General features: G+C 38.1%; 2 protein-coding genes across 6 annotated transcripts in view; both read left to right on the top strand.

The window, feature by feature from the left end:
• LOC145496102 (uncharacterized) overlaps positions 1-12537 on the top strand; it is a 492363-nt gene that overhangs the window by 413111 nt on the left and 66715 nt on the right. The window lies entirely within an intron of this gene.
• On the top strand, positions 2674-8917 carry LOC145496111 (uncharacterized). The gene is made up of 6 exons (XM_081475746.1): positions 2674-2788; positions 3372-3928; positions 5530-6038; positions 6410-7157; positions 7566-7662; positions 7851-8917. The coding sequence occupies exons 2-6, from the start codon at positions 3427-3429 to the stop codon at positions 8164-8166; spliced, it is 2172 nt and encodes a 723-aa protein (XP_081331872.1). The 5' UTR covers positions 2674-2788; positions 3372-3426; the 3' UTR covers positions 8167-8917.

Raw genomic sequence — 12537 nt, 5'->3', positions numbered from 1 at the left:
AAAAAGAGATTACTCTTAACGTAATCTTTCTAAGGAGAGCCCGAAGAGCGCTTGTCACGAGAAGGCTAAACCAGGAAAAGAAACAAGGGGCGTGTAGCTAAAGGAATTCCTTCCTTCCTTTTGATGGATTCTTCTGATGGGTTCTTTGGAAAATTTACCGGGTCACTTTTATATGCAGGGAGCCCGATCAAGTGATACCCTGGGTGCTCGAGGAATTTTTTCCGCGTTCTCTTGGACTGTGGAAAAAAATCCTGTGGCACAAAAAAAAACAAAACAAAACAAAAAGCAGTCAGGTAGTTTAGTTTATGCTGGTTAGGTTGCGTGGCAGTTGTTAGCCTGGGACACTGTTCGCAGACTTGACAGTTGTACAAGAGAAGTAAGAGACGAACAAAAAGCTCAGTGGGAGATACGTAATAGGTAGCGGGGGAAGACGGGGCTGAGTTGAAGCGCGGAAGGGACCAACCAAAATCTTGGCGACAATCTGCGATTTGGACAGAAAACTACTGCTGGTTTATCAGTTTCTCCGGTTTTTCAATGGTAAAGAAGTATTCACTTAATACATGTAATTAACACTCTCAGTTACGCATCTTTCAAGTTCGATTCTTTCTTTTCGCGCGATCAAGAAAGAGAGAATATAGACAAGTCTAGTTTTCTGTCAGTCTTTTATTGAGGGCCTTACTGAATTCGAGTTGAACTAGCGCTGAATTATATTTGGTAAATTTCCTGAACGCTAATATTAGGTTGCTTGTTATTTATTCTGTTTATTACGAATCGGTTAAAACCGTGCATAGAAATGGCAATACTGGAATAAATCTGTTGAAGTTGTCGGTTTTCGGTAGGTTTGGACAAATGTCATCATTATCGAGTTGAATTGTATAAAGGAATAAGATTATAATCACAATAATATTACAGTGTTAAATATTCGTATAAGGGACGGATCATTAGAAAAGTGATGGTGTCGGGGTTAGGGAGTAGGGAAAAACCCAGAGAAAATTAGAGCAAGGGAAAATGGCAGGAAAAAATTCTTGCAAAGAGAAACCCAAAGAAAATAAATTCATGGAGAAGAAGGGTTGCATTTTGGTATCAAACCAGTTAATTATAACTCAGCCAAGGTGCGATAAATTTTCCAGTGTTCAGTCACTGGATCCCATTTATATAAAGCCACAGTGTTTGTTTTGAGTCTCATACTTTTGTCAACTCTTCTATCTCAACTAATCACAACTCATACATTTTGATTATTTCTCAAATTTAAATAGGTCAGTCTTCTTTTTGGACTGACATTTTGGAGCGGAGGGCACTACCGACCCGAGGAACTGTCCGACAGCCGGAAATACGTCTGCGTTCCCAGGCTACGAATCCGCTCGATTTACCGCAAAACTCCACAATCCATGCGCTTTTTAAGGCCAACTCCGTCGATCCGAAAACCTATTCACCCCCTCATTAAACCTATGTACCAAATTTGGGAGGGCAAACTACAAAGAGCTTAACAACTTTCCCGGCTTGAGCTGTCTTCTTAGACTTCTCCACATCAGGTGGCTAGATAAAATTCTAGACACGGAGTCCTGTAACGGACCAGCATCCTGTGCACACAACCTCTTACAGAAAGCACAGGCAAAATGGGCTGGCCATGTTGTCTGAATGCCAGACAGCCGACTGCTCGAACGGCTGCGGTATGGACAACTGTGTCAGAGCAAGCGTTCAGTTGCAAAGAATCCCTCAAAGGCCTTGGCGCAGGCATCAACGTCAACGCTTTGGAATGCTTTCTCTGGACCGTCCCACCAAGCGAGGGAAAATCATCGCATAGAGGCCCAGAGCAAATGCGCCACGCGCAGGCGAATATGGTAGAAAGCAGATTAAAAAAAATTCGTGCAAAGGGTTGCAGTTGGAAAAAAAAAATCTTGCACAGTCAAAAGGCCAAAAAAAAAAAAGAAAAAAAAATAATGCGAGGTTTTCTGATAGTCTGTCCGTAAAAGGGTATATTCGATACAAAAAAACCTATAACTTTTCCCCTTCAGGGAATTTTTTTTTCTCGTGGTCAGCTGTGAGTCGTGATTTGAATAGGCCTTGGCGGATTGTGCTAGCGTAATTTTTGGCATAATTGGAGCAAAAAAGCAGACATTTTTAAACGAGCACTGCCACGGCATAATTAGCAAATTTTAACACTTTTTGGAGCATAAATTCATAAAATTTAGTAAATATGGTATATTTTCCACAGAAATAAATTAAATTTAGGTAGTATGTTCTTGCAATGCGTGTCGTCGAAGGCATTGCAGAGATGCGACCAGCTAATTTGAACAGCTGATGGCCGAGACAAACTGCCATAAAACACAAATAAATTTACAACAACAGTTTATTTGAAAAACATAATTTGGTGTCGTTATTGCGCATTTGCGCGCCTCTATGAGCAGAATCTACGTCCTTTTGTGAGCATAATTTCGGAAATCAGGAGCATAATTTGGGAATTCTGGCATAATTTTGGTATAATTTGGCAAAATTTCGATCATTGCTAGTAGCATAATATGCCACTTTTAGGAGCACAATCGGCCAAGGCCTAGATTTGAACCACTTTGGTCCACTTCGTTCACTTCCTCCACTTCCTCCTCATCCTCTCCCTTCCTTCTCCCTTTCCCGCTCTACACCCTTTCTCACCTGGTTATGATTGGCTCATTTGAGAAGCCAAAGATCTTGAGGTATTTAGGGAGTTGTTTGGGAGCTGTCTTGAAAGAGAAAGTACTTCTACACAGTTACATCGAAAGGAATCGGTTCTTTTCTGTTATTGCAGTCCAAGGTAAGAAGTTTAATGTACAGATGCTCAATTAACGCGAATTGTTTTCAGCCAGCTTTTAGTTTAAGCTTGTTTACGCCTGGTGCGTGTAAATGAGCAATTTAAGCTGAATTTTTGTAGTGAGATCAAGTTCGGCTTGAATTCCTTGAAACAGAAACTTTGAAGTGAAGTTTGTCACTTTATTTATGGCATAAAAGCAGTGAAACAGCGAGCGGTATTTATAAAGCACAAGTGGAAGTTAAGTTAACTAAAAGGTAGCTTGTTAAAGTTGAAGCTGTAAAGATTTTGAACGGAGTTGGACGAACGCAGAACGATCGCTCCATGGAACTGACGATAAGCTAAGGCGTTTGTTTTGAAAATGTCCTCAAAATTGAATCATTGTATTCAATAACAGCTTCTTGCAGGCTGTGTTAATATTAATACTGACATTCTTGCTAATTTTATATTGTTTAGCCAAGATATGACAGCTAATAAACTCAAATTGCTTAGCCTAATTGTTATGTGATTTCTATCAGATTCCTCCCGTATGTAAAATCACTGGAAGCTTCGTGAATTGATTGTAATTTTTGTTTTCATGTGTTTTCAGATACTTATCACAAGTAAGAAAGCATCTAAACCATTGTAAGTATCACTGTATACAAATGGAGAAAATGTCAGCAGAGGAGCTGAGGAAGGAGATTTATACAAACACGAATGGAGAAAGCTGTTTACGTCTGAGTGGTAAAGGGTTGTCAAAAGTTCCTGAAGCTGTGTCTGACCTGACTGAATTGGAGCGACTTGACTTGTCACATAATTATCTGAAAGAATTACCAACAAGTATTAACAAGCTGAAAAATCTGAAAACGCTGATATTAGAGAGGAACCAGTTGAGAGAACTTCCTCACAGTATTTGTGAGTTGAGTAACCTGACCTGGCTTAATGTGAGGAACAACCAGTTGTCTGTTCTACCTTCAAACATTAAACATCTCAAGAATCTCTGGGGACTGTACTTGAGTGGTAACCAGTTGACTACATTGCCTGATGAGATTGGTGAACTGAAGGAGCTGAGATGGCTGTATATGGCTGGTAATCCTCTAACATTGGAAGGAATGAGAAAGGTTGTGAAGCTACAGAATAAGATGATGTTGTTTAAAGATGTTACAGGTAAAGATGTGAAATGCTCATTATTTGTATTTTATTTTATGTCTTGTGAATGAAATGAATATTGGAACATGTAGTTTAACTTAGAAATTACATAATTACAAATGTGCTGCTGACCTTTCAGTGTATCTTTTAGAAGAAGTATATTTAATATATCTGTGAAGCTTATTTAGATTGTTATTGTGGAAAGTTTAACTTCAACTGCATGATATAGGCATCCTTGTTACTGTTCATGAGTAGTGAAACATTTTTAAAATAATTGTCAAGGAGTGTAGTATACTTATTTCGAAGTTTTGTTTGACAGTGACTCTATGTGAACGTTAAAACAACGTTTATAGCTTCTTTAATACAAAGATGTTTTGACCGTTTGTCCATTTAGGAGTGTAGTGAATGAAATAAATATTGGAACATGTAGTTTAACTTAGAAATTACAAATGTGCTGCTGGCCATTTAGTGTATCTTTTAGCCTGAGAAGAATTATATTAAATAATAGCTAATTTAAGATTGTTTTTGTTGAAAGTTTAATTTTAACTGCATGATTTATATAGGCATCATCGTTGCTGTTCGTGAGTTTTAAAACATTTGGTAAAATTTTGTCAAGGAGTGTGAAAATTTCTTGGTGTTGTGGAAATTAAATTTGGTAATTGTACTACCCAAATACTTCTTTCTCGAATATTGCTTGGTTATCAGTATTTGATTCAATAGTTTTGAGTGAAATTGAAGGCAAACCCTAACCAAAAGAGCATCTTATATTAATAATTTCACTATGAACTGTACAGAATGTAAAAAAAAAATTAAATTGGCAGAGAATGGAAATACTTTTACTGATTTCATAGTTTCTTTGTGTTTTTAAAATTTGAACTTTTAACTTGGAAATACAGCTCATTTATGAGTGCAGTTTTTACACAAAAAAATTAATGTTTATATCACATGCACAAAATGGTTAAAAATATCTTTACAAGGTGTGAAATTCCCTTCCTCTTTATTAACACAAAAGTATTAATTTTTTACCATATTCATGTTAGTATAGGTAATCATACGGTTTGGAGTTCAATTTGGAATAATTTGCACGAGTGAGTTTTTCAAAAAGCTGAAATTGCACAAGCCGCTTCGGAGAGTGCAATTTTAGCTTTTTGACAAACTCACGACTGTCAATTAATTCCAAATTGAACGAGAAAAACCGTATGATTGCTTATTAATAACATAAACATGAAAAAATTTGTGTGAAGGAAGTGCCGGTAGATCTTTCTTGAAGCCATTTTTTCTCACTCGAGAAAACTGTTTTCAAAGTTTCCGGACGAAATATTCGTCATCATTTTATGTGATATCATTGGCTTAGAAAATCTCCTACTTCCTTTCAGCCAATCACAATCCAGAATTACGATGTGTAATTTGCACTGATGTTACACTTTTTGCACTGGTGTTACACTTGAACTGCACTGCTCTCAGCCAATCAGAATTGAGTAATTTTTTCATGTATATTATTATACAGGTTACATTTATCTTTCATGTATGAAGCTTTATATAAGAATTATAAACTACACTTTAATTATAATCTTATTAATTGACAATTAAAGAATATTTTTCTTGAATTTTTATATTAGATCATGTATTTGAACAAAAAGCAGAAGGACGAAGAGCACAACTGGTTTATGAAAAGGCTCTAAGAGACGGCTTTGTGAATGTTTACCGTGGCCGCATATTACTAATTGGTCAGGATCGTGCTGGTAAAACCAGTCTAAAGAAGAGTCTCTTAGGCCTGCCATTTGACCCTAAAGAACAGAGTACTGAGGGAATTGAAGTACAGGCTTCAACATGTGAAATTGAAGTTGAACAAGTTAAGAACTGGCATTCCACCCATGAGAACAAACCAGGATTGGTTATTAGTCCTACAGAGATATCAAGGATGGTGGCAGAGAAACTGTGTGACAGAACATTGAAATTAGAAAAAGGACATTCTACAACTGCAACAGAAGCAGCTGCAATGACAGAAGAACATTTTAAAGAAGAAGAAGAAGGAGGATTGTCTGAACAAATTTCTTACCGGAATTTTGATAGAAAAGTGATGGACTTGGAATTAAGTGCTGACAGAAATGATCCCAAGAAGCATAAGGTTTGAATAAAGTTAAAAGTTTAGAGGTACAATGTAGATTTAATGCAGACATCTCAAATGTAGCAGAAACAGGTTAACTGTCACCTGAGAATTTGAGAACAAAAGCGCTTCCTCTTTTGTTAGTCTTAAGTTTGGAACATGTAACAAACAATCTGAGCTCATGTATTTGCTGTACTGGTTAGCTTCCATTTTCATATCTTTGGATTACTAATGTCAGGTCACCTCTGTCAGCTAGAAAGAAAATGCTTGTCTGTCTTAGAGTGAGTTGACATGGAACTGTCAGCCAGGGTCTTTTTCTGAGTACCTGTGACTTACTTGTAATTATTATATATGTCATTATTCATTTTTTTTTGTTTTATGCTCTATTCTAGGTTGAAGAGATTGTAGACTCTGAAATTTCCTCACCATCAAGAAAAGCAAAAGCAATGTCAAAGCAGTCCCATGTTAACAATGGTGAACATTTCCCTGAATGTGGAAGTGAAATTGAGCTGAATGAGCCTGAGATAATGATCAACGCCACTTCACCTCCTGATGATGTCACAAAGTATGTTCATCAGTTCCTGGAGTATGTTAGAGGTGAACATGTTGAAAGTGATATCACTAAAGAAGAATCTGTTACCAGTTTAGACGTGTGGGATTTTGCTGGACAGCACCTGTACTATGCCTCTCACCCACTTTTCTTATCATCACGTGCACTGTATATTTTAGTGCACAATCTCAAGAAGCCATTACTTGCGCAAGCTCAGCCGTGTGTTAGACAAGGTACTTGTGACATCCCTCTGAAAAACCCAAACAGTGAAACAAATCTGGAGAATTTGCTATCCTGGCTTGCCACAATTCACAGTATTACACAAGTGAAAAGAGAATCAGATATTGATGCTGAAAGTAGGCTGCGCTATCTGCGACCTCCAGTACTCATTGTAGGCACACATGCTGACAAACAATCGTCTCAAGACATTGCAGAGATGAAATCAGAAATACAGAAGAGGATTTCTGGTAAGGAATATGGGAAACATGTGGTCCCACCATTGTTCAGCATTGATAACACAAGCTCACTGATCTGGAATAGGATGAAGAGAGTTATCAGGCAGGGTCGAAAGAAACGAAAACATCAAACAGGTATTAAAGTACTAATGTCTTGCTGTGTAAAACTGATTAATTATTTAATATAGATAAAGCTAAGTCTAAGAGCGGAGCTCCTGATTACAATACGTAAACCTGGCTTGAGCCTGCAATCCAGTAGAGGACCAGCACAGGGGCAGCAGTCAACTTATGACCTTGAGAAAAGCAATTCATGGGTTCTTATCAGTATGGTGCTCTGCTAAGGGTGGAAATGAATTTCCACAGAGATCAGAGCAGACTCTCTTTCTGGCTTGCCACTGTTGCTTGCTCTCAAAAATTTGCTACTTGTTCAATAGGACACCAGATTTGAACCTATTTACAATGTACCTACATCCACACTGTAAGGATGTCTCAGTTATGTGAAACCACAGGATCAGTGTCAAAATGTATGTTATTTATTTTCAGAGCAAGAGGGGAAGATAGATGACATTCAAGAACTGCGGAACAAAATAATGGAGGTGTTGAGACAGGAGCCATATATGGGGGAGAAGATACCAGTCAGGTAAATAATAAATACATATAGTCTTGTTTTTGTGTATTTTTAAATCAGCAACTGAAGATATTGTTGCACTGACATTGGAGCGGAGAAGAAATAGGCCAATTTCAATTTATAATTAAAATCAAGGTAAATAGCAGAAATAAGGGTTTAATTGACATGTAATGTGATTAATTTTCTCCGATCTCTTTTAGATGGTTTCTGTTTGAAAAGGTGATTGAAGCCTTGGTTGCGAAAGAGATTTTTCACATAAATCTGGTGCAACTCCAAAGCTATGCCAAAAAGCATTGCTTGATAGAAGATGCAGATGAGTTTGATGGTATGATCAGTTTCTACCATGGCCTTGGTATGATTATCAAGCATGGCAGTACAGTTGTTCTGAAGGCTCAGTGGCTGATTGACCTATTGAAGCAGCTGATAACTATTCCACACTTTGATAAAATGGTAGGAAAAAATTTCAATATTAGAAATTTCAGTGTTCAGCCTTTACCTGATCTTTTCCTCAATTAATTGTTGTCACTTTTTTAATACTTGTATAGCTGAAAAACATTAAGTTACAGTATATACACTACGGTATATACACTATGGTATATACACAAACATGTAGTTGAAGAAGCTAGTCATAAAAGGGGATAAGTGACGATTTTGGTTGCTTTTCTTTTTTCTTGCTCCAAATTAGCTGAATTTTTGCATGTGGTCTTCAATGTAATAGAAAAACGTGTTCCTGTAGTTTTGCCGCTGGTTTTTGCTTCGCTTTATAAAGACGCCGCTAGGAAAACCGAGTGGTTTTTTGCATACGCAATATCCTGAAAACGAAGCAAAGTTTAGCGGAAAAACTATGGGACATTGCTAAACATACCTCAACAAAACTCTATGCGAAATTTGGAGCGTTTTCAACAAAGTTCACTTTTGATTAAAATACCTAACGCCCTTTTCCCGCCAAAGCTGCAAATAAATGAAGCCGGGCCTTTGTTATGATAAACAGAGCCGATCCTTTGTTATAATAACCAAGTCGAAGTCTTGCCTCGGTTTATCATAACAAAGGATCGGCCCGCCGCGACCGCGGAGACTTTGATCTCACTTAGAAAGCAGCAAAATGTCAATTTCACGCAACACATAAGCTTAATGATGTTGATTTCAGGTCTAAATACGGGTTAAAATGTTGATTTCACGTTAATGCATGACGGCAAGGAGGTTGATTTCTCTTAGAAACCAGCAAAATGTCAATTCCACGCAACGTATAAGCTCAAAAATGTTGATTTTAGGTCAAAAAAGGTTTAAATGTTGATTTCACGTTAATGCGTGATGGCAAGGATGTTGGTTTCACTTAGAAACCAGCAAAATGTCAATTTCACGCAGCGCATAAGCTCAATGATGTTGATTTCAGGTCTAAATAGCTTAAATTGTTGATTTTGCGTTAACGCGTGACGGCAAGGATGTTGATTTCACTTAGAAACCAGCAAAATGTCAATTTCACGAAGCGCATAAGCTCAGTGATGTTGATTTCAGGTCTAAATAGCTTAAAATGTTGATTTCGCGTTAACGCGTGACGGCAAGGATGTTGGTTTCACTTAGAAACCAGCAAAATGTCAATTTCACGCAGCGCATAAGCTCAATGATGTTGATTTCAGGTCTAAATAGGTTAAAATGTTGATTTGACGTTAATGCGTGACGGCAAGGAGGTTGATTTCTCTTAGAAACCAGCAAAATGTCAATTCCACGCAACATATAAGCTCAAAAATGTTGATTTTAGGTCAAAAAAGGTTTAAATGTTGATTTCACGTTGACGCGTGACGGCAAGGATGTTGGTTTCACTTAGAAACCAGAAAAATGTCAATTTTACGCAGCGCATAAGCTCAATGATGTTGATTTCAAGTCTAAATAGGTTAAAATGTTGATTTGACGTTAATGCGTCACAGCAAGGCTGTTGGTTTCACTTAGAAAACAGCAAAATGGTAGGAGCCCATGATGGGCTCCTGAAAATGGTAATTTCACGCAACGTATAAGCTCAAAAATGTTGATTTCAGGTCAAAAAAAGGTGTAAATAAAAATAAAATGAAACAAATAAACATTTCAACAAGCACTTTTCCAAATACGGCAACGTCTTCAATGGCTAAAAAATCACGAGATAAAACATAGTTTTCAACAAATGCGATCGTAGCATTATGTCACGCACCGCCATAACTTCCAAGTTCAAAATGTGCTGGTACCTCTTATGCCTGATGAGGATAACAACTTTGGTGGCTGTTTAGTTTTGGATTTAAGAATTTGATGACTCCACGTGAAAACGCTCTATAAATAGGGCTGACAGATTAACAGATTAACCCTTCTGCGCAATGTACGGGTCTCCATACATCTGCATGTCCCCTGATCCCAGAAGCTCAAAACACTACAAATCATGCCGATTTGAAATAAAATCAACGCAAACTGGATCACAGATCTGTTACAATCCATCGCCACTTGCTGGCCATTATTATGTTTAAATCTAGTTACCAGTTTGAGAAACGTCCAGAACGTAATCGCAATGCATGCCGGGAAGGGTCTTTACACCTCGTGCGCGGGAAAACATGGCGGTCAATACAAGACAAATTTTATAAGTCTAAAACCAGTTCTCACTTTCCAAACTTTGACGCTAGCAGCGCTTGGCAAATGGGCCACAACTCACCAAAGGGTATTTTTCTTGGGCAAGAACTGCTCTTAGACTTTGCTACCTGGCTCGATCTGACTTCGAACGCCGATAACACGATTACGGTATATCAGCTGCCTTCGAAGTTTCAGAACACATTTTGATTCTTTAAAACGTGCTGATGACTTACGGGTTTATCGAGGCTTTATGATGCCTCTCAACCACCAGGTAGGCATACAAGGTACTTTAAAACAATGCTTAAGATATTAGTTGACAGAGCTCTAATGCGGCACATCTCTTTTTTGTTTGATGGCATTTCGTTTGATGCTCGATCGATTCACGTGTTGTGTTCACGTCACAATAACCGGTGTAAACAATCCGTTCCCAGATTTCCGCTCTATATGCTGTGGGATTTGGTTTTGACTTCATACACTATAAACAGTCTGCCTGTTTGCTGTTCAACAAATAAACTCCTAAAGACATGGCTAGGAAAAGCCAAGTATTTTTGCATACGTTATAACTTGAAAACAAACCAAAAACCAGCGACAAAAATACAGAACCACGTTTTTCTATTACATTGAAGACCACATGCAAAAATTCAGCTAATTTGGAGCAACAAAAAAGAAAAGCAACCAAAATCGTCACTTATCCCCTTTTATGACTAGCTTCTTCAGTTGTTCATCTTTCTATTAATTTGGCCAACCCTTTAGAAAATGATATCATTCTACATGATGCAGTGCCTATTAGATACTTGTAAATTAATTGATCAACCACCAAGTTAGGAAAACCAAATATCACATGTAAAGAAAGAATGAAAGATGCAAATACAGCCATAACACTACTGGGAAAATGACCTGAAAAAATGTCAGGCTGTGAACGGGATTCAAACCCATGACCTTTGCGTTACCAGTGCAATGCTCTACCAACTGAGCTATCAAAGCCACATGAGAGCGGTTGTGTGTGAGTTCTGCCCTATATGTTCAGTGGACGTAATACTCGGCTCAAGTATATGAATGCCACGGTAATAGATGTCCGACAGTAGCAATTAAATAATGAAAGACTGAAAGATGCGAATGCAGCCAATATAACACTACTGGGAAAATGACCTGAAAAAATTTCAGGCTCTGAACGGGATTGAAACCCACGACCTTTGCGTTACCGGTGGAATGCTCTACCAAAAATGACATTTTTTGAGTGGAGGTGATTTAAATATTTTGTCACATTACTTTGTATTGTTATATCTACGTTGGGACCACTCAGTAAACTTATGATATGCTAGGAATGTCAGTACTACATGAAGAAACATCTCTCAGTATATGTTTAAAATGAACGTATGTTCCAGAATCTCAGTTTTAATAAGTAACTGTTACATGTAGTTTTGACATAAAAGCGTTCCCTATTTGAGAGACTGCTAAGTGTACTTACAAGGATGCCATTGTCAATAAAATCTTTAGCCTCATGAGTGGCTAAAGTAGCCAGGTAGCTTTATGCATGTACTTATAACTGTCATTCTGATGATTTTTCATAGGATCCTGTACACGCCAATTACTGGGATGAACTGAAGAAAAACGGCATCCTCTGCATGGAACACGTCAATCATGTCTTTTCCAAGTTTATCCAACAAGGTGTTATCAAAGATGACATCTTGAACATGATGGAGCAGTTTGGTTTGATCGCCAAGTTCTCACCCTCCCCAAGTGACATAAAGTACTTTGTACCAGCTCAACTTGACCCATCACCTGATGATTTCTGTCAAATAGAGCCATTTCACACTGATCCTTGTCCTTTGTATCTCCACTTTGTGCATGGCTTTGTCCCTCATGGTCTGTTCTCACAGCTTGTGTCGCAAACCATTCGTTGGTGTTGTAAGAAGACTTGGCCCATGGAGCAGCCAAAGCTGTACCAAAATGGAGCTTGTTTCTTTATTGGGAAACAGCTCCATCATTTCATTCTCATTTGCAAGAAGAATTTTGTAAAGATTGTGCTAAGGAATTTAGAAGCACAAAGTCATCAGGTTTCAGCAGAGAAGTCAGAAGAACTAGCTACACAAGTGCGCGAGTTTGTAGAAGAAACTTTGCAAACCTTGTCACAGGATCTGCCATGCCTGAGCGGACTGCAGTATGAGTTGTGTGTAGCCTGTCCATACTGTCATCAAGGGAGAGATGAGGGTAGTCAAGAGTGTTCCAACCATGGAAGAATGTCGTGTGTTGACGAGGAATGCTTCCACCTTCTTGAAGTAAAACAGGATCAACCAC

This window comes from Orbicella franksi, chromosome 8 (assembly GCF_964199315.1).
Source record: "Orbicella franksi chromosome 8, jaOrbFran1.1, whole genome shotgun sequence".
NCBI classification, from domain to species: Eukaryota; Metazoa; Cnidaria; class Anthozoa; order Scleractinia; family Merulinidae; genus Orbicella; species Orbicella franksi.
The sequence above is the reverse complement of the archived record's forward strand: the minus strand, read 5'-3'. Positions and strand labels throughout refer to the sequence as shown.

Coding starts and splice junctions, on each gene's coding strand:
- LOC145496111 (XM_081475746.1), top strand. CDS start 3,427: ATGGAGAAAATGTCAGCAGAGGAGCTGAGGAAGGAGATTTATACAAAC. Junction 3,929..5,529: donor GTTGTTTAAAGATGTTACAG/GTAAAGATGTGA, acceptor TTTTTATATTAG/ATCATGTATTTGAACAAAAA. Junction 7,663..7,850: donor GGGGAGAAGATACCAGTCAG/GTAAATAATAAA, acceptor GATCTCTTTTAG/ATGGTTTCTGTTTGAAAAGG.